Here is a 22,784-nt window from a genome sequence, read left to right on the forward strand (position 1 = left end):
GCTCCCAATGGTTAGTGAAGCTCAGTGCAAAATGAACTCAAGCAAAGCATATCTCCCTGCCTTGAATTGATCTAATCCCTGCAGCTCATTGTTCGATGCACACATCGATGCTCACATCAATCATAATGTGCATACTTGTATGAGTGAGTCACTTGCGAAGAGACATAGTGACTCCTGTATCTATGCAGAAGAACCCACTGCATCAGAGTAGTGGCTTTCTCTTTCTTACAACCTACAGAGGCTGGATTCTCGCCTCACGTTAGCAACGCACATGCCACAGCATGCGGGCAATGCTGGGGATACGACACTGGAGAAAATCCATTTGAAAACACACACAAAAAAATGTGATGAAACAATGAAGCTGGAGGAGAAACGGAAAAGAGAAACAGAAATAAATAGAGGGGAAGAGATGGAGACAGAACAAGGCGAAGGCAAGACAGAGACATAGCGTAGAGAAGGAATTTTTTATATCATATTCTTTTGATTTGTCCATACGCTGTTGCTATGGCGGATGTATAACATCATAGAAAAAAATAATCTTTGATTTACTTTAGCCAGAAAGAAACATAGCCCGCCTGCACACTGCAGCATGCAGGGTTCAAAGTGATACCCTGCAACAAAGCAACGTGGCAAAAACACAAGAAACAAGCAGTCACAAACAATAAGGACAGACGGAAACGGAGGCAGAGAGAAACATCTGCACAACCACACACAAACAAAACCATGCTCTTTTAGATCCCCGTGTGCCTGATTTACACTGCACCCTGGTTGCAGCTACCCCCTCCTCAACAAATCCAACTCCTCCAGTTGAGTGGGATAATCAGGCTCCATTTTTTTGCCCCTCATAAAATGGTAATTCACCATTGTAGCTAAGAATCAGTTTCATTTTTCTAACCAGAGAGCAAAGACATGAAATACACTGTGTAATCTGTTCATCCAGTGTACAGTACGATAGAGCTTGGGCAATTTCCTCGACGAGCGAGGCCGGCAGCGAGATAGACACATAAGCACACACAATCACACACAATCACACAGTCTCACACACACTGGGACCAGCTGACAGTATCTTTGCTCTAATCAGAATCTTAATTAGTCTGCTAGCAGCGTCCCATTAACATATATTCCTCCTAATTAACTGGGGACACATACAGAGGGGGAGAGAGGCAGAGCTGGAGAAATAAAAGATGGCTCTTGAAGTTTGGGAAGATTAGATAATAAATTAACAAAGCAGAGTAACAAAAGTAAAGCTTTAAACCGTCAACCTTTTTTCTGCCTTGATGACAGAAAGGGAACGAGTTTACCAAGAGTCTGCCAACCAAATTCAACAGAAATTACGTTTTATAATCAGGGTGCTCTTTGTTCAGATTAACCTTGTCAAGCCAGCAATGCTACGTTGTATCCCATCCAAGAACGAGAAACCATCTTTTTGATTTTACATATGAATACACCGGTATAACTATTGATGTGGTGACTTTGCACATTTGAAAATATCAGCATCAACTTTGTAGCAGAAAGTCGCTGAGCAGCGAATAAAGCACGACAGGAGATTTTTCTCGGGCAAAGAGGCTTCGACTGACATTTTTTTGTGGCTATAGCAAACAATCTGTGTCTGGATCTCCTGCCAGTAAATGTTCCGCCCCCTGGTTCTGCAACACAACACATTGATCAGCGAGGTTGTGAGTGTTGCTAAAGCAAGTCTCTTGAACAAAAGTCATTTACACAATTGGGTGAACTTGAGAAGCATCGTGTTTAACAACTTTGCAAGGCCCTATTCAGATTGACTCGTCCTCTCTAAACTGCTTCTGCAGACAGAACAGGGACGATCGACTGATTAAAGGCAAGGTCTAGCGCTGATTTAAAAAAATATATAGATTTTTGTTCGAGTTTTTTTATGTTGAACTTGTGTCTAAGAAGTCAAAATGAAACAGCATAAATGGGATGCTGACTGAGTTGCAGAACTAGAGAAATAAATGTGACATCAAAACGTCATGTGTTTAGTTAGTTTAGAAATAAAATCAAACCATATGTCCTGTATTGAATTGCATAGAATCATATTCAGGCAGGCTGTAGGTCACTGGCAATGCATTGATATATTTATCACATCTGCCTCAGTGATGGCACAACCCTATCAAGCACCCTTTCGGTGTCTCATCCTCTTCACTTGCTTTTACATATATCTGTCATGGGTGAGTCATCCTTTACAATAATGCCGGCTTAACATCTTGGCTAAATAAACACTGCTTCCCTTTTGTCAGTTAAATCTGAAACACTGGATGATTTAAAAGAAGAAGAAAAAACATGTGGGTCATGCACAGACAAACACACAGGGTGTGGGTGATGAGCAAAAAAGAGTGTTGTGGGAGAAAGATGAAAAGGAGCTTTTTTTGCGTTAGACTCTAATGTCTCTGTTGCCATGCCAGGCCTGCCCACAGTTCTGAGTCATGACTCATGTCCCCCTATCCAGAGCAACCAGAGCTCCCTACACCACCGTGGCTTAATTTCAAATCTCAGCAACACACTGTGCTCCTGTGAATAAGACAATGCAAATTTAAAAAAAAGATCCCTGTTGCCCTGGGAGGCAAATTCTTTTGATTAAGCTGGTTTACACAGCGCTACGTATGCAATTTGGACATACACATTCTAAGCAGGAGATGGCATAACATCTCCCAATTAACAGCTTCCACGAGAACATAGGACTCTTTAAGTGTCTTGCCCAGGGGCACTAAAGTTTTTTTTTTCATTCGTGACGTCTCTTGGCATAATTTCCTCAGAAGTGGAGTTCAGATATTTTGAAAGGTGAAGCTACGTGGTGCTACTTCATATCAGCAGTCAATATTGACGGCTGTCTTCTAGAAACCACACTCGTTAGAATCTCTGCTTGTGGGAATGTTTGTAGCAGGATTTGAAACATTTTGTACCCCTCTCCCACCACAACACTAGTACACATGACTCTTTCTGGGGCCAAAACTGCACAGTTTATAAGTGTGCAGCATTACCATTTTTTATACCTGAAATATTTGATCATGTCCACAACTAGGAGGCCTTACCCATCTTCAGTTTTAGCATGAGTAATACAGTGAGAAACCTTCCTAACTCGAAGGTCCTTATGGTCATCCTGTTTTTCTGTGGGCTTCAGGTGCATGGCTTGGCAATTTTGCTTCTGACCTCTTTTGTTAGCAATATTTTATTCAGGTGTATTTTAAGACAACAATTCAAGTATCTCTCTATCTATCTTAATGATTCCAAGTGGTATTCAGGATCTGAGATTTTCCCATACCGGGGATCGAATCCGGACCACCTGGATGAAAACCAGGAATCCTTACCACTAGACCATATGGGACACTGAATCATATGGAGTACATTTGTTTAAGTGAGCAAGAATAGAAACTACCCAATCACTTTGGGTTCTTGACAAGATTCATGTTTCACAGCCCAAATCAAATCAATCAGCTTTGTTCCAAGCTCATTTGACCTTTGACAGCACATTTCTGCATATGTAAACTCTCTGTAGCATTTGAAATGAGTCATATTTACCGTAGGAAGCCAAAAAAAAAAAGATGCTCTGTCAAAAAGATGACAAGAATCTGCTGTTGAACAGAACTTAATTGCAAATACATGAACAGTGGTTTGGACAATTTAGCAACTCACTGCTGGCGAGTGTAAAAGTGAAAGCTTTGTAATATACCTGTTTGAAAAACCATTTACTGGACAAATTTTTGATAACTTATCCAAAAGTGAAGTATAATGAAATATTAGTTGTTAACAAGCTCATATCCAAGGTAATATGGTGAACAATGTTTAATAAAATCCACATAAATCCAACTTTAGCAAGGAACTCATCAGAGTTTGGAAAAACTTTTCCAAATGTGACGTTCCATCCATCACAAAAGTGCATTTTCATTTCTCTCAGTTTTCTCTTTCTTTAAATCAAGTTAAAATAAAGACACATATTTAGAACTGTATACAATATTTATTGACAATGTATTCATTTTCATAGTAAAGATGGACACTGACTTTTACAGGGTTTATCTTCAAGAAGGGTACAGCTCAGGGTTTCTAGGAATGTTCTCGTGTGTGGCACATACAAGGATTTTTTCAAGGTGGAGGGTGTTGAGAGGGTAAGAAGGATTAATGCTGCATGGTGTGAAGTCCAGGGCAGCAGGAGGCTAAGGCTTCTTCTGTGAGTGTGTGCAAACATACTCTGTCACCAACATGTGTCATTTTAGGCTTTTACGATGTCAGTCTGTCCTTGCTCTCCACAGAAGACTGATGAAAACCTTGCATTTCCAAAAACTTTACAGTTTCAAGACTTGGGGGGGGGGGGGGGGGGGCATCTTCAAACCATTTACAACCATGTGTTTTTGTGTGTGTACTTTATACAAGGGACTATGAAGGGATTTCGTAAACATACATGTCAATACGTTTTTCAGAACCCCCAGTGGACAATGTTGTAATTCTGTATAGTATAAATGTGAAAACTGTCAAAATTGGATTTACAAGGTTTTGCCAAACAACAGTGCGCACAACTTTTTTTTTTGCCTTTTTTACACTGGAGTATAGAAGTATAAAAATACAGTATATGCAACAAAAAAGCGCTGTGAAGTACAAACACATATTCAAAGTGTAGAACTTATGAAGCACACCTTTCTTTCCAGTTGCCAGTGTGCCTCTGGCCAACATACATACTCTCACACTCAAACCACATCATACAGTTTTATACTGGAGATTAAGAAATATATCTTTTTTGGGTAGTTTGATACTTTTCTATGGCTAGGGTGGATTTAGTACCTTAATGACTTGTTAAGTATTTTTAGTTTTTAGATTCTGTCCATGCTGTACAAGATACTGTTTCCACTGTATGAGTAAAGTGTATGGATTTATGGGCCCTGTAAAAAACGGGGGGAAAAAACTGAGAAAAACAGAAAACATCTGAAACAAGCTCACTAAGGTACTTTTCCTTATGTACAATTCCAGTGTGTACTGTGCTGACCTGAGATGGTTGAATTTTGGGCTGATACAAAGGCAACATCACTAGCCTTTTCATCACTTGACCCTTTGTGTGTGTGTGTGTGAGTGTGTGTGTGTGAAAAAGGTGGAGCACATTAAGTTGTTTCATCTGATCATCGGTACAAGAAATCGTTATAGTTTTGCTGACACATCACAGCAAATAGATGCTGCAAAAGAATATCAACTACATTCATGGATTACATGATTACATTTTGGCAAAAACCAAAGAAATGTGCTTTGAGAAACAACAAAAAAAGAAAAGAGATCAGGTGACACTTAAATAAAAATAAACCATTTACATTATTTCACATCACCCTTTGCATTCCCTTTACATTACAGTATAAATGATATTGAAAAGGTCCTTTAGTCTTTTTCCATACAAAGCTTATAGGTATTTACAAGAGTAATACACTCTAATTAATGATATTATATCTGATATGTACATACTTTTTAAATATATTTTTTAGTATAAGAGCCCAAATTTGAGTTCAATCAGGTTCATGTGTTTGAGAAGAAAAAAAAGAAAGAATAGAAAGATGAAAAGAACAATTTTCTTTTCACAATTACCAGAACTATACAAACACAAACACAAAGAAACAACAATTTGTTTGAAATTGTTTCATTTTGATGATTGTAAACACCAGTGAAAACCATTGGTTCAAACCAGAGTGGACTGTACTGTAGGTTGTGCACGCTATTAGGAGTCTACACGTCAGTTGTTGGGCAGTGCTTGTGAAAATGACCGTCTTTTTTTTTTTTATAGTTGTACTTTTGCATGAATACTCTTTAAAAAAAGTTAAATACATTTAATAATATTTGCAATACCAATCAAACATACCTATTTAATATAATACTGTAATTACATATGTATGGATACTTAGTTGAGTTGAATTGATCACAAAAAAAAACCATTGAAATGAAACAACTCTGTGAGAAAGGAGAATGTGGCCTCAACAGAATATCAAGAGTTACTACTGTACAGATCATGCAGTGACAACTGCAGGTGGCTACATTTAAGTAAATAATCAGGAACTTATTGTTAGGTATGAAAATGAATGGCATACCTGGAGGAATAATGCCATGTGTCGGATCTGTGTTTTTTTTCAAAGGAGACAAAAGCTCCAGTTACTTGTTCTAAATTTCAGTGTGATTGGAGTCGCGCCCTTTTCCTTTCCACGTCTGTACTGACGCTCATGTTGGCACAATTTCATATATGAGCCATCACACTTCCATGATACTTTAAATTTAACCCTTCAATCAATGATGTTGAATTTACATAGAGAGGATTATTTAACTACACGTGTCACAAATCTGTGGGGAGAAGGGTATTTCACCCTTTGTGTATTGCAGCCCTAGTTGTATTTTTTGATTTTAATCATGAATTGTAATAATAGTCATATCAATTAGGTTCCTCTCAAGACAGCCAATGTAAGCACAAGGTATTAGAAGAACTACGATGCAGCCTCCATGGCTTTGAAGAATGTGTGTGCAATAATCTTTTGTACATATCGTCAAAAGCACAGGATCATTAGTAAATAATCTGCAATTATATTCTGTAGAGTAATTTTGGATTCATGTGTATGTGTCAAACCATATTTTAAATCTGGAAACAATATGACTATGTTTTATACCTATAATATTATAAGTACATATAGAGATACAATATAAAGTATGAACTTTAGAAAACAAAAAGAAAGAAAAAAATCATAAATTACAGCGTCAACACCTGATATTTGATGTATTTGTGCTTTTTATGCATTCTCACAATTCTGTGGAATAGTCGAGATTCATCCTGTGTTCTTCTTGAGCAATGAACAAATTATCATAGCTGATAAAAACAATTTGATCTGTTAAATAAGTTCCCAAGACAGTGAGAATAGAGCACTGAAAAAGACATTTTGTTGGTCATATTTTCCCTGCAATAAATGCTATACAGTAGATATATACATTTACAGTTATTTAAAGACTAAACTACTTTTTTTTCCCGATACAGTCCTTCCCAAAGACATTTTTCCATTTGAATGTGCTTTGGAATAAAATCCATCATTGATAATTATAACAATATATAAGTAAATTCAATTTTGCTGAGGAAAAAAAAAAGTATATTTTCTTTTTTTCATATTTTTCACACTTTTTTTCTTTGAAAAAGTTGACACAGTGGACAGAAAAAAATAAGAACAATCCAGATTGCTTCTTTACATTATGACATTTTGGAATGATCTTCATACTTAATGACTTATTTTCAAGATGGTGTATGAACTAAAAAATGCTTAGAAGTAAATTATATCGTGCTTCTAATATATTAAAGTACCAAAAAAGTTGAAGTTCAGGACCTTGTGATATCGGTATGAAATTCATTGTAGTAACAGTATATTTTGTTTTGTTGGCATAATTAATCTAAAAAACAACAACATGTTGACTTCAAATTTACATCAGCACTTTTGACTAGTGTCAGTAAAAGTTAGCGAACATTTAAAAGTGAAATGTCAACTTGTTGAATTGTTTCTAGCTAGTATTTTGGCAATTAATTGGATATATTGTAAATCTAACACAATAAAAACATAAAAAATATGCAAACTAAAAAAATGTCAGGATATGCAGTTCATAAAATATGTAAAACAGGCACCTTATATGTTTGTAATCTCTCTTCTATAAGGTTTTCATGTGTTAGCCAGCAAATGTGGAATTCCAAGATATGATGGATCCAGTCCTGAATATATAGGAGTAATTCAGCCCAGTTTTACAATATCACATAAAAATCAAACAAACAAGAAAGTAGCAACATATTTTTGCTGTTAGTTCTTGCCCTTGCTGATGTTCTTTTCTCTCTTTAGTTGACATAATAAAGCCAATAGATGATGTTGAAGAAGGAAAAGACAGTTGGGAAGATCATCCTTGACCATTTGTCGATAGAGTTTACATCAGTCAAGTCTGGGATGTTGATCTTCAGCTGTGAAGTGCGCCGCCGTAGTCGGCTTTTCTTTTGAGTCATGTGGCGCTCCAGCGCATTCCGACCAAAGTTGTGCCTGGCCAGCCCTGCTTTGCGGTACTGTAAAGTCGAGCTGTCGTATGTCAGCATGGTATTCCGTGGGTCGTTGAGACCCAGTGCCAGCTCTGAAATGCCCATGTCGTTCTTGATGTCCAAGGTGCCCAAAAGAATGTTTTCATGTGGGTCCATCTGTTGAAGGAAATAAAAGTCAGATTTGTCTAGTGTATTATTATCAAACAACGGGGCTGGATCTCTGAGTCACTTTTAGAAAAACAAAAAAGTAACTACCATTGTATTTGGGAAAAAATGGTAACCAATAACAATACATTCTTCAGAATATCAGAATATTCAAACATTTAACTTTGTTTGAAATCCTTATATGCAATATGAAAAGGGTCAGTTATGAACACATATATGAGTATGTAAAATAAATAAATAAAGAGCGAGTTAATTTTGACTTATTGCTGCGAAAAACACAAGTGTATCATAGCTTGCTATTGCTGGTAGATGTTAAAAGAGACAAGTGTTTTATAATAAGAAAATATTGCATTAAATGCGGTTATTTAGCAGTTTGCATATTTTTATAAATACGTTTTTTTCATACCTTATTCTTTTGATCACCAAGTCCAATTGCTGCGTCATCCACAAAGATTGGCTCCCACATTGAGTCATGACCTTCGAGATCCCTTTGTTTCATTCTGGCATATAGAGTATCATCTCTGCCAACCACACTCCCCACCAGCCACTGCAAGTAAACACAATTGCTATGGTTACTTGAGAAAATGGAGAGAGAAAAAAAGTTGTGGAAAAAGGCTGCATTTGTGTAGGCAGACATAAGTTGGAAATCATTTTATATAATCATTAAATCCCTGTGTACAGAAGTAACTGCAAAATACTTGTGGACATGAACTGCACAGTTTTTGTAACTGCACTTGAATCAGGCAAACCGCTTATTCCTCTATCAGTGGATTCACATGTCTGTGCGTCACTGGATATCTCAGGCTATTAATGCAACCTCCTTTTCTTTTCAATTTAGTCAGTGTTTTGTATCCAACTGATATCAGCATGTCCATATGCATGTGATGATGGCCGTTTTGTATATCCTCTAGTAAGCAATTGGTTCATTTCAGCTGGGAGTACAAAATGAGAAGCTTATTAGGCTGGCTTTACTTCGCACAGAGGGCAGGAAACATTGGGTCAACCCTCCATTTGGATTTTGTGACATTTCTTTTCTCTGCCAATAACAATTCTGAGCTTCTTACAAAGCATCATGAGCCTTCAGTTCAGTTTGACATTAACAGAGCTTATCCAGCGTATGTATGTGCTTGCCTGTCCATAATCACATTTATTTTCATCATACATGTAGGCATTTTTGTACAAAATAAAAAATAAGAAATTAGGGGGGAAAAGTTTTTGTAGGTCTTTAAACAACAGAGACAAGCTACTCTAATGGTACCCTGTTTGGATCCATCCTCATTTTTTCATTGTTGGCTGTGGCCGTCTTCTCAGCTGCCCTTTTCTGACGCTGAGGGCCCCGTCCGAAGAAGATGTAGTTCACCAACGCATACTCCAGGAGAGCCAGGAAGACAAAGACGAAGCAGCCCATGAGGTACATGTCTATGGCCTTGACGTAGGGGATTTTGGGCAGGGTTTCTCTCAGATGGGTGTTAATGGTAGTCATGGTGAGCACCGTGGTGATACCTGATGGCGAAAGACCATTATCATTATAACAGAAACTGAGAAGAATCAACTCTGTGATCGACTCCGACACCAGGTCCGTGCTGTGTTCAGGATCAATTGAACCGTGGGTCTTACCCCCATGGCTTCAAATTATGGAGTGGCAGACAAGCTAAAAGCCCGTACGCCTGAAGTGATGCAGCAATTTGAAATTCAAATATCAACCTTGGTCTTGTTCATTAGTGGCTAACTCCTTCAGAGAAAAGTTGTAGACACCTTTCTAAAGATTCACCAAGCAAGCTGTGGGTATAACTACTGTCAGACTCTCTTGGCATATCAATGAGTTGAGTTTTGTGCTCATTGTCAGTGACACGCAGTACTTCATATTTTGCAGAGCATGGGCTCTTGGATGTGGTGTGTTGACAATAGTGTGTGTGCCTATGGTATTATCTATATGCTGGAATTATACATGGCATGACAAGCCCGATTTTGAAGCTTATGTGTATTTTGTCTGTACATGATTAAATAATGGTTTCCATAGCTCTTATTGTGCTCAGGATTCCTCCCACATGCATATTCTACTTCAAAAGCACACGCAGCGTGATTATTTAAGGCAATTTCTACTGAGAGTCCTAGTAAACAATTACTAAATTATTATACAGCTGTCACAAAGCAGTCAGGTGACCGTAGCTCAAAATAGGATTCCGGCAATTCTCCCAAGCTGTTGCTGCAAGAGCTTTGCAATAACAACAAAGGATTTCTGCAGCACCGTGGCCATGTGATGCAGCTATTACAGGTCCACTTTAATGCCAGAAACCAGGTCAGAGCAAAGTGGTTCCTGGATCTAGCGTAGATTGGGGGGTGACCGCATATTTCCCAACACTGCTGACCTGCCTCCATTATGGAACATTACCTTTTTTTCCCCCCATTAAATCCCATACACGCTTTCCCCCTAGATCACTAAATGCAGCTCAGTCCTCAATCAGTGAAATTGCCTTGTCTACCAAAGCAACGGATGGGTAGAAGGATGGATGAGGCTGGATGGATGGATTTTGGTAAAAAAGACAGGGAGCTTCAGATAAACATGGACTAAGTTAGAAGCTCAATACAAACCTCACATGGTAGACTGGGTTTACATAATTGAGGATGACGGGGGAGAATTGCGACTTTCTGAAAAAGCACAGAGGCTATCAACTCAGAGTGGAATCAAATCACCCTGGTCATCCATCATAATAGGTCCGTGGACGACGTAATAGCACAAGAAGCAACACTCCTTGTGCTGCGAAGAACATTTGACCATATTACCACCCAGGGTGATTGTAAAATGAGTGAAACAGTGTAGCTGTAGATCAGCGCAGTGGTACTCTGCTTTCTCTAATGATTGAAAAAGCTTCCAGTCTGGAATAAATGAGGGCACAAAGCAGTAATTATTGAGTGAAATTGCCGCCTGAAATTGGATACCAAAACAAAAATGTTGTGAACTTCAACAGACGCTGAAAGATACCTCTGTAGGTTTTAGCAACCTAATGCCTTTTTCTTCCTTGTTTGTACATACCGATCAGATGTATTATGTGTATTTCAGTGAGCCTCACCTAGAGCCACTCGGGCAGCAGAGGCGTCGTAGTTGATCCAGAAGGAGACCCAGGAGAGGATGGTGATCAGGATAGAAGGCATGTACGTCTGCAGGATGAAGTACCCAATGTTTCTCTTCAGCTTGAAGCTCAGGGATAGACGAGGGTAAGCACCTGCACAGAGAGGACAGGTGAGGAAAAAAATGGAAATAGAAAGCAGAGGCAATGTTTGGTGAAATGTGTCAAACTTGCCACGGATGCTACGTCTCCAGGACTTAATTTTTTTCCGATTATGCTTTTTGATTTGGATGACCTTAGTATAAGCTCAGAAATCAAGTCGTCCAAGCAAAACCACAAATTCCTCAGACAAAATGGTGATGGCTTCTGACCACTGTGGTAAATGGTTCAATTAAGACAGTTTGTTTTATGATTGTAGGATATGGGGTGAATGATGTCCAAAATGGAGATTTGCATCCTGTTAAATGATTATAACACAGTGAGAGGGTCTCTGGCCCATCCTGAGTACATCTCCTCATTCCTGGGTTGTCTGTTACAGAAGCACGTCATATGTGTTGCCTCCACTGAACTGAAGCATCAGCACTCGCCAGAATTACCCGATCTCCACTGCCTGTGTTTATGCTCAACATTGGAAGTGGTTTGATGGTTCGTCTGTTGGGGGTTCTTTTTTTTCTTTTTCTTTTTGCTTATCTCTGCTTTTTTTTTAAAAATAGGCCCACAACAGGGTTCTGGTAAGGGGAAATCTCTGTCAGCACACACATTTATCTCCTCGGGGGAATTGGCCTTGTTTTTGGTTTTAGCTGCACAACCAAACTACAGCTGGATGAGGGGATGCACCACAAGAAGAGCTAGAACACAGTCTCACATGCAGTATATATAATAGTTCACAGACAGTCATGCAGAAAAAGAGGACGGATAAGGAAGAAGAGTCAAATCTTTTAAAGGCCTAATATTTGACCCTTTTCCAGTGTTTCAATTTAAGTTTAAAATATCCATAAGAGGATATATGTGTTTTTTAAAACCAAAGGCCATATAAATGTAGTTTTACTTCTCCTCTTTAATGGTTCTTTCTTCAGCTCTAGCAATAATAGCGCATTTTGTGTCAGTCTGATTGCAGCTTACTGCGTCAGCTCGGTCAAACTAGCCGGTACATACAAATGGCAATGATCAGTTGGTGCTGAACCAAGACGGTCAAATTTGTATTGAAATTCTCCCGCTGGATTTGGTGTGGAGCTAAACACCGGTGCATCGTGCCCGGATGATCTGGCAAAACCGGCGTGACCGTCAGCACTGTCGCAGCGTCCAGATCCAATGCATGAGTGGTGGAGCCCTCTCTCCCTGCCTCCAGCTCACTCTCCTCGGCTACTAGACCGTCCGGGAAGAGGGATTGTGTGTGTGTGTGTGGCAGGAGAATTTGAGACCATGAGAGTCACAAGGAAGGTAGGTGATAGGGCAAGTGGAACTGCATGAGTGGAAAACTACAGTGCATGTACGAAACATGCTTTACATGCACACCAGCCACGGAGACAAATCCATCAAGCAGCTTATCCTTTTTTTTGAGCTCTGACTCCGGGCGGTGGATTTTTATCTCTTAACTGTAAGTAAACAAGTTTGCAGTCCACACTTACACACACACAGCCATAATAATAGCTGGTTTTCAGTTCAAGTGTAACTCATACCACAACAATGTTGATAAAATAGGAAACTAAAAACTGCAAGATAAAGGTAAGAAGAGAGAGTTACAGTGATACAAATCTGAAAATGTGACCAAATCCTTAATTGAGAATGAATAAAAAAGTACAGTAAATGTCAGGTGAATCATGTGAGGTTATTGGGTGGACAGTGCTGGGGCATTGCTGAAGGCGGTGACTGTATACCTGTGACATCACAAAGTAATTGAAAGCCTAACAGCTCGTTTCAAGGTTTTGAATATGAGCTGTGTGCATTCTTGTATTGATGCCATCACATCACATATTTATATAGCACTTTTTTTTTCACAAAGCCTCAGCTGTTCATGGAACGCCGTCACTTAGATCTGCTATTTCTGTTAGCTCATGTTAGCATGAGCCATCGGGAGAGTCCTCGGATTATTTCTTTATGAAGTGTGGAGACAGCTTGGATAGGAAATGACATAGCGGAGGGGCAATGGTGAATATTCATCATTCATAAGGGCAACGATGACATTGCCTATCCTTGGAGTGAAACATGACACTTATGACACTCATATTGGATAAATGTCCAAGCTATGCTGCTGATGTCTGCATTTCTATGTGACCTCCAGGTTGAGCTCTTCATTTCTCAATAGATGGCACGTTAAAAAGGAATCCCCCTCTACCATATTTTTTGCATGAGATAATTAAATCAGGAACAGGAACTGCCGGGACACATTTGGGCTGACTTACCTGCTGCATGCAAAGTAACAGTGCACACATACACATGCACAGGCACATATACAGGCATTGTGCATTCATCAGTAAGCATTATGTTTTTAATAGGGCTGAGTGGAAGACGTGTCCCATGCAGGAAAAAAAAGCTTTTATAGGTGGAGTCACGATGCTCTTATTGTATTATGGTTTCGCTCTCACTCAATACAGTGAGCGACTATTCAGCAGAACCACTGTCCCACTTACAATTGCATACTTGCATGACAAATTCATGATATGAAAATACCAAAGAAATTAATATTTCACCGCATCAGACAGCATTCTTTTTGTTAATTGCTGGTGAGGAAGTCGCGGTGTCTTTGGTCTCCCAGGTTATTCCTTCATTCGAAGGTTTGTACGTGTGTTCGTATATTTGCATTATTGTTCGTAATAAGGTGCAAACAGTGAAATGTATACAAATCAATACATTTCTTAGCTTTCTAGTGAAATACAATATTATAATAGTAATAATAATAATTATGTTAGACTGGATTATATTCAACTGGAGTTGCTGTTTGTGCTTTCCACCGTGTGCATTTAGTTGTAACGAGCCAAGTGTCTCTTTTATGACTGGGGTGATTCATGCACTTCAATCTGTTCAGGACATTACCCGTGGAGAAGACAACATTCTTGGAGATGAGCTTATGATCCACAATGGAGAACTGGGGAAGTTCAATCTTGTCCACCCCCGTCACGGCGTTGTCTCCTCCTCGCCAGTAGAACTCTATGTCATCTGTCGTGTAACCATCTGAGACAGAGCACAGTAACGTTAATGGTCCATCGGAACATGTCCGTAACCCATACGTCCCATCTGGATTGTGTACATTACAGTTAATAAATCACTTAGCACGATTAGGTTTGCATTTGTCACCATTTCACATTTTGTCGACAGCGTCACAGTATTCGGTCTTTGCTTCCCCGATTAAAAAATATGATGTTAACCATAAGGAAGGGACGACTTGCATGCACCGTATATATTTATTCTAAATATTTGTGTGTATTCATTTACAGTTTGACTTGAGTAGTGCCAGATACATTTCCACTCTTGCATTCTGCAGAAAACAAGAATGAGCTAAACCAGACTAGACTGGTTAGAATTCATGAAAGCCGGTTGACCTGGGAACTAATTGCCATGACACTGTCAAGTAGAAACTTTGTAATGACTATTCACTCAACATGGGTGCTTCAAAAACCTTTATATTTTTTTTTTGTATTTTTACCACTAAGCACCAGCACGAATTGTACTACCTATTATCATTTATATTATTTCATATTTTAAAGTATCCACTTGTGTGCTCTTCACACTCGTTGACCGCTTCATCGTGGAATAACCTTGGAAACATTCAGGACAAATGATGCATGGTGAATTTTGTTAACTGATTTTTTGTTTAACGTCGACCTATAAGCACACAAACACACACACACAGCTACACACCAGCTGTCCAGCGCAACCACGGTGGGCGAGAAAGCAGCTCCGACCTGAGCGGCATGCCTTTTTCGACGGCCGCTGCACATATTCTTTTGGGGGGACCCTTAAGCAAGGCACACGCTGATGTCTTGCCACTTTATTTTGACAATAGCTGAATAATGAAAACGGCGGTTAAAACTATAAATTATGAAATGCATTTAAACATACAACCTTCCATACAGTAACTGGGGAAACCCTTTTATATATATGAGACTAAATATATATGAGTCAACTTTATTATGTTCATCCCATGAGCAACTAAATTATTGAGACCGAGAGAAAGAATGATTAAATAACCAGGCCTGGCCTCAATTTTCACCACTAAAACTCAATAAAAAAAACCCTGCAAAGGGACAAAAAGCAAGTCCATTAATATTAATCTCAACCAAAGACCATGAAACTTGGCTCATGCATAATCCACCGCCTACTGTCTGCCCCTGGTGCAGTTGTCATGTCTGCTGACTTCAGGCCATAAGAGCACCGGTCTCAGAGACAGAGGAGGAGGAGGTTGAAAGAAAGAAACGACGGAGACAAGAAACAGTTGGGGTTAGTGGACTTTTTTTTGGAAGGGAAGGCTCACCATTTAAACCCTGCTGCAAACTAGTTAAACCACCAATTTGAAAAGTTGTTCATAAATCTGAAGATTTATTCTGAGTAATCACTTCTGAACCTGTGTGCATGTGTCTAAATGACACAGAAGTCATCATGATGATAAATCATCTTGGCGAGCAGAAACACAGCATCACGTAAGCAGACGAGCTTGTTATAAAACATCAATGGCATTTGTTTTTTTTTTACCTTTCTCTATCCACATTTAGTGATACAAAAATGGTTCAGAAGTGACAGAAAAGCTCTCATACTGTAGTGCAATGCAGCCGGGATGCTGTATTTGCTACATAAAAAGCTAGCGGTGCTTTCTTTATTATCTTGGAGTCCTGACAGCTCGTCACGATGGGTGTACTGAAGTGTGAACTTGCTCTTCTGTGAAGGAGCGGGCCGTGACTTGCAGCACACTCTCCTGCCTCGAGACAAACAGCGGAATGTTTACTTATAATAAAAAAACGTTGAATCTCTCTCAGTGGCACATGTGTTGTATTCCATTTTGAGGTAACAGCAGGGGATGGATTAAACAACATTTGTGAATGTTACGTTTTTTTCCCCCCGGATCTCAACATGCAACTCAATAATCATCTGCGATGGTTACAATGCTTGTCGGAACTGCATGTTCACTGCAGTGGGGATTTGCATGCATGTTTGGTGAGTTTGCCTGAGTGATTATGGTTATACCATTTGATCGCATGCATGGGAGTTCACTTCTTATTTTGCATTAGTCTGCGTGACCATTACTTTGTCAAACGCTGATGATGCGGGGGTTTAACAGCAAGGAAGTGAATTAACATGTTTGATTTGCATGAGTATGTACCTTGTGTGTGTGTGTGTGTGTGTGTGTGTGTGTGTGTGTGTGTGTGTGGGATGGCAGTGATGATGGGGCTGTGCGGGATGATGAATAAAAGGATGTTTGACATAACAATTTAAAGGGAACTCCCACGCTGTTTCATCGATTAGTGCATAAAATGTGGACCGTTACATCACACCTCCTTCCTCCTCTCCCTTTCCTCCTCTGCCTTTGAATCCTTTTCTGCCTTCTTTTTCTTCTCTTCTCTTGCTTCTTCTCTTTTTATCGCCTTCTCTCACGCAACTCTTTCCCCCCATTTCATTACATCCCTCTCCTTTGCTCCTCTTGTGTATTCCTCTGTCATAATTATAAATATATGTCCATGCATCTTTTACTCTACCGTCTACTTTCCCTCTCCCTCTTCTTCTGCCTCTTTCTCCTTAATTAATACTTGTGTGACCTATTTAGTTGCTATGAATTATTAAAGCAGACACGTCAGTGGCTGCTCTCACACTCTGACATCTCTTGTTCCTCTTGACGAAAGGGGACTTACTCACTGCATTCAAACATACTTATTTCAAAAATAATGTATTTCCATAACATCCATGCAGTTTGTGTACTCAAACCACATCATCATCATCATCATCATCATCATCAGCATCAGCATCATCATCGTCACCTTACGTAAGAGGTAAGGAATACAATTTCAAAATGTATTCCAAAGCCAAAAAGTCACCAAAGCAGGAATGGCAAAATGAGATTAATGTGTTCACAAAGCCTGGTGGCTGCATTGTGAACAAACCGCCGATGAATAAGTGCTTCTTTACTAAGTGTGAGAGTGTGAGGAAATTGTATTAGTGGAGATGGGACGAAATAAAGGCCAGGTCAGGGGCAGACAGGAATAACTCAATTTTAGAGACATTTCCTAAGTGATAAAACCACAACCGAGTAACCTCCTCCATAGGAGGTTCACATTTTAAATTTGAGTCAATGTGTTTGAGTCCCAAAGAATCATCCTCAGAGTATGCGAGCTCATTGTAAAGGCAACCCCTTTCTCTTCCCTCTCATGCCTCCAGAAGAGTTACATTTCAGCTCATGCACAGGATATTCCAAAATGTATAGAGAGATTTAAATTGCAGGTACAACAATCGTTCCGGCTAGAGGATGATCACATCGTAACTCGGGTGTATTGGACTTCGCAGCCTCCCTGGGGACGGCTGCCATGAGTTGACAGGAGGAGCTCGCTCCTGTCGTTAGCAAGTGCAAACGCACAACAAAAGTGCTCAGACTTGTGCATGCACATATCAGAGTCAGTAATTCATCAGTTATGAGAGGATATGTTTGAACGTCCAGCTGCCCGGTCAACTGAAGTCCGTTGTCGCTACATTATTGAGGCTGACTGTTCAATTTTGCCTCACTTTGCTTTCATACTGAAGCTATTACATCACTGCGTTTGGCAGGGATGGATCCTCCCGATACCCATTCTGCATGAAATGAATTGAAAGGATAGAAGACAGAGAATCAGAGGAATTTGGAAGAAAAAGAAGAAAGACACGATGTGCTGTACATCACAGACACAAGATTTAGCGTAGGATATTTCTATTAACTGTGAAATGATGGAATGATGGAATGGGAAAAATAATGAATTAGCACTTTGCTAATTGCCCGGTGGCATGAGATGGAAAATGAAGTATTAAGTAAAGAAAGAAAGAAAGAAAATCTTCAAATGTCACAATGTGTATTTTACGCTAGCACAAAGGCTACTCTCGCGGATTCCAAGGTCTGGGAGCGTTAGCAAGCCAAAAATAAATGACATTTTTCATGATAACATCAGAGGGAGATAAAGCTACTAAAGCTATTTAACTGGGACTCTGGCATATCTCCCTGGCCAAATCTGACTGCAGGCCTTTTTATCAAGCTTATGATATAATGTCTCAGTTGATTTCTTTTAATGGGCAACGAAGGATTTTGGAGGGAGATAAAACACTGGCTTTGATATTGCCTTGGGCAAATCATGATCAGGGATGGCAAAGGTTGTTTTTTTCTGCTTCTAAATGGTGCTTTTCTACCTGTGACAAAACTTTGAGATCACAAAAATCCTCCAAGAACTGATGGCTTTTTAAGCAAATAGTGTTCATAAATCTCATCAGAAAACAGAACTTTAAAATCAAAAGATGCCACAGCTCCCTAGTAATTCACCATGAAGAGTAATATATGGAATTTCTACCAACCAACTTTTTGGACGAGGAGGCACAAAGGAAGTCGGAGGCAATGTGTAAATAATGAAACTTGTGATACAATGTCTATTAAGAACATAGTTTAATCTAACCAGACAAACTAAATAATCTTCACACACATAAATGGGCACATCCAATCAGACCCTTGGACAACTGCCACATTCCACTCTTAATCATGTCTCAGACGAATGTCTGATTCCATGAATTTCAAAGCGACTTTAATGTTTTTCCTGGCGAAAGAAGTCTTTAAAACCTACACAAGTACACAGCAAGCTGCAGCTGACTGCATGCCTGGACAGGGAGGGAACATTTGAAGATAAGATAAATAAATAAGCCATGCAAGCCCAAGTCTAGAAACCATTCACACCCCAGAGGATCTGTGCAGTTTCTAAAAATGGGCTGTTGAGATAGCAAGAGAGGGATGGAGAGTGGAAGTGGCTCCGTCCATATGATGTGGATCGCTGGTGCAGAAAATATAACTATTAGCTGGCAAAGACGCTGTAATGAAATGATAGTTTCTTTGTGAGTGCAGGGCAACTGTGTGAAATAACATCATGTACCTTTCTCTCCTGTCTGTGTGCACAGAAATAAACCCAATCTCTAATTTTATTTTTTTTCTGTGTGTGTGAAGATGTGGATGAATTGATGACCGCAGGTTTGTCTTATTCATTTGTGTTTGGGTTGCCATTCTCTTTCAATGTTTTGTCAGGGCAGATTCACTTAAATCCCTTCGCTGTCTCCCGAAGAGCCACCTACAGCCACACACATGCTAAAGCTGAAATGGCTTATCAGTGCAAGACATGCTCCTCTGTAGTGCTCACCGTTTTGTTTAGTGACCTTTCACCCGTTATGACTTATTGAAAAGGTGCGCGGCTGCTACTTGTGAGGCCAATGTTACATCTTTTACTGGAATCTGCTTCCTGCGGAGGTAGAGCTACTGTGCAACAGTGAATACATAATGCACATTGTAAACTGCAGTGCTGTTACAGTGACCCAGAACGTCACAAGGCTAAACCCCTTTAAATAATGCAGGGAATGGTATTTCCTTGCTCGGAGGTAAAAAACCTTGTGTTACCTACGGCGCACGCTGAAGTCCTCAATGGCACATGCATTATGGAGACGCCGAGCGAGTTACAACAAAACAAATGCGAGGTGACGGGGCTTGTGCTCGGAAGGTTATAAACCCAAACCACCACTACTGGACGTGAGCTTGAGGTAGTGTAGTAATACAGTCAAGTTCACTTTGCCTTATGATAAAAATAAGGCAGGAACTACAAATCTCTTTTTTTCATGAAGACCTTGGAGTAGTAGGGCGTATTACAGTAAAGTCTGATGAACAAGGAATGGATTTAATTCTATCGTATTGTATAATGTTTTCATATCCACATAGTTATTCTTATCACTACTATCTAGTGCTGCTACGGCCTACGTTTATAGATAAAGCAGCACATAATTCTGAGTTGTGAGGAAGGCTCTCCATCAGCTCTCCATGGACGATGAACACGGTGAGTTCTTGCTAAAGCAGAGGTAGACCTTCTAATTCAGTACTGACATCTCAAAATATTCCATATTCCCCAGGATAAACAGTTTTATTGAATCAATTTCCAGTTTCCAGTCCAGTGTTCCAGGTTACTTTATAGTGAACTTATAGGTCAGCTTATACGAATAGCAGAACACAAGCTTGTTAACCGTTGAACTCATACCTCGGGCCTTAAGACCCATGATAATAAGACTTTCTAATTCATTTATTTCCATCAAGTAAGCCCCCAGGTTCCTTATTTTCAGCAGGCTGTTTATTGTTAATAATTAATTTCTGGTGTCAGAATGTGTTCCACAGGGCTATGAAGTGTTGAGAGGGGCCACCTCCGCTGTGGCGTGTTTGCAGTTGATGTTGTGCTCGTGAAATGGGTGTAGATCAGCTGCTTGATCAGGGTTAATGGAAGCAGTTTTTTGTATCAACAGATCTCAGCTGTGAGTGACAGAGCGCTGTTAAGATGTGGGAGGAGAGGGGAAATTGTTCTGTGCCAATAGGTAAATTGAGATACTAGCTGAGATGACGAAATGCCTGTGACTGGTGTGGATGTAGCCGGCAGGTTGCTTACTGTACAGGTCTTTGAAAAAATAATACTAAAAGCTTTTTTCAGACATGAACTTTGTAGATTGGAGATTGTCCAAGTCAGCAGGAACATTGCCCGAACAGTCAGACAAGGTATGGTGCCTGGGTAGAGCTTTCAGTCGTTCAACGTGAATCTTCCGGAGATTTTCCTGCCGTATTCTCAAATGTCTGGAGCAACATTTGCGGAAATTCGTATTCTTTCGTATAAAGCCTTCAGGAGAAGTTCAGGAAACTGTTCAGACTTCAACCCATGTCTGAAAGAAGCTTTTCTGTCACTTTTATTACAGACCATATCAAAAATGGATGTAGTCAATAGGAAAATGAAGCCAATGCAGAAGTGCCTGAAGCCTGTATTCTCTGGAATGACCAGCAGATGGCGACTCCACTAGTTGCAAAAGTGTCTACAGAACTATAGAATTGGAAGAGAATATGATTCAATCGTCTTATGCATTACAGCATGATGTTGATTTTGTAAATTGTGGTCCAATTTAGTGTAAAATAGACTGTAAAGCAGATTGGAGCGTGGATACAGCGTGATTGACAGCTATTACTCTCCAATAGGTGCATGGTTGCAGGTAAAGGTGCACGCGCAGTGTACTTGGTTAAAGTTGGTCATGTTTGAAATAAACATATATAATACATGGTCATCAAGTCCTGGTGTGATTCAGGACAGGAAAAAACAAAAAAATATGAATAAGACTAAAATGGTACATCAAGAATTGTGATTGGTTGGTTGTCAAAAGGCATAGAGTCTATGCATGCAGCCTTTGGACAAACTTTCTCTCTATGCCATAGAGATAAAGTTTAGTTCATGAAGGAAACTCTGCTATTAAACACAGCAACCACTGAACTGAGCTGAACTGTTTGTTATTAGGTGATTCAAAGTTGGTAATTAAACCAGGGTTAGCAATTTGACTTTTGCCTTAAATGATTTAGAAAAGGTCACCATGAAGGAGTGAAGGCCTGATCCATAAATGGAGGTTCTCTGATGTTATATTCAGCCTGTCACAGCTCATTAAATCACAGGCCGAAGCTCAATAGTGGGGATATTAGGAAACATTAGCACAATCAAACGCATGGGAAACGAGCCAACCGATGGACAGAGAGCTGAGTGTGAAATAATGACACTGGCGAATGCGAGGGAAAAGAGAAGGGAGGGGGGCAGAGTGTGAAGAGGGACAACGACAAAGTGGAGAGCAGGGTAGTGAGAAAGAACAGGCACACTCTGGGAATCAGAGAAGGGAAAGAACAAAGGTGTTTTAAAAATCCACCTTCTTAACAAAAAGAGTGGAGAAATTAACACAAGATCTACCACGTAATTCAAAACAGCAGAGATCCTCCTCATACACGCACGAACACACACGCGCACAGCCACAGATGCTTCCCCCCAGTGAGTGTGCTTTTAGACTTGGTGGGAAAAAAGCCTGTCACCAAATTAAAAGAGACGGATGTGTGCTCGGGGAGCTGATGCTGTGAGGTGCACTCATTTGGAATCAGCCATTGTTCTTGTCCGCCTCCCCCCGAGTTGCACCACCACCGTTCCCTGAACTATGTTCAAACAAGTAGTTTGAGTGGACACGGCACAGTGTGAGGCAACATTTGCAGTTGCAATCACTGCGCCATCGTACCACAGGCGTACCAGATCTCCAATTAGGTCAGATTTGATTAAGGCGTTGCTCGCTCGTTGTTCCCCTTGGTAAGAAAAAGACTACGGATGACAAGTGAGCAGCGTTGTGTATGGTGTCAGCATGAAGGTCATCCTCTCAATAACAGGATGAGCATATTGCTGCTTTAATAGTGTGCTGTTGTCTCCCTAGTCTCTCACCTTTTGTGAAGCATTGGTGTTTCTAAATGTGAGAAATGAAAAAATTAGGCACAGAGT

The 22,784-nt window shown here is 39.9% G+C and overlaps 1 protein-coding gene and 1 non-coding gene across 2 annotated transcripts in view; both read right to left on the reverse strand.

The window, feature by feature from the left end:
* Window positions 1-3,268: 3,268 nt before the first annotated feature.
* On the reverse strand, window positions 3,269-3,340 carry trnae-uuc. The gene has a single exon. It is a non-coding gene; the product is annotated as a tRNA-Glu (tRNA).
* A 610-nt stretch (window positions 3,341-3,950) lies between these two features.
* Window positions 3,951-22,784, reverse strand: part of LOC118301398 (gamma-aminobutyric acid receptor subunit beta-2) — a 50,251-nt gene continuing 31,417 nt past the window's right edge. The window contains exons 6-10 of the mRNA XM_035626877.2: window positions 14,296-14,433; window positions 11,266-11,418; window positions 9,453-9,697; window positions 8,601-8,741; window positions 3,951-8,185 (exon numbers count right to left, since the gene is read on the reverse strand). Of these exons, the coding sequence (XP_035482770.1) occupies window positions 7,838-8,185; window positions 8,601-8,741; window positions 9,453-9,697; window positions 11,266-11,418; window positions 14,296-14,433 (1,025 nt within the window). The 3' untranslated portion in view covers window positions 3,951-7,837. The remainder of the gene's footprint in view (window positions 8,186-8,600; window positions 8,742-9,452; window positions 9,698-11,265; window positions 11,419-14,295; window positions 14,434-22,784) is intronic.

The sequence above is a fragment of the Scophthalmus maximus genome, chromosome 2, assembly GCF_022379125.1.
Source record: "Scophthalmus maximus strain ysfricsl-2021 chromosome 2, ASM2237912v1, whole genome shotgun sequence".
Taxonomy (NCBI): domain Eukaryota; kingdom Metazoa; phylum Chordata; class Actinopteri; order Pleuronectiformes; family Scophthalmidae; genus Scophthalmus; species Scophthalmus maximus.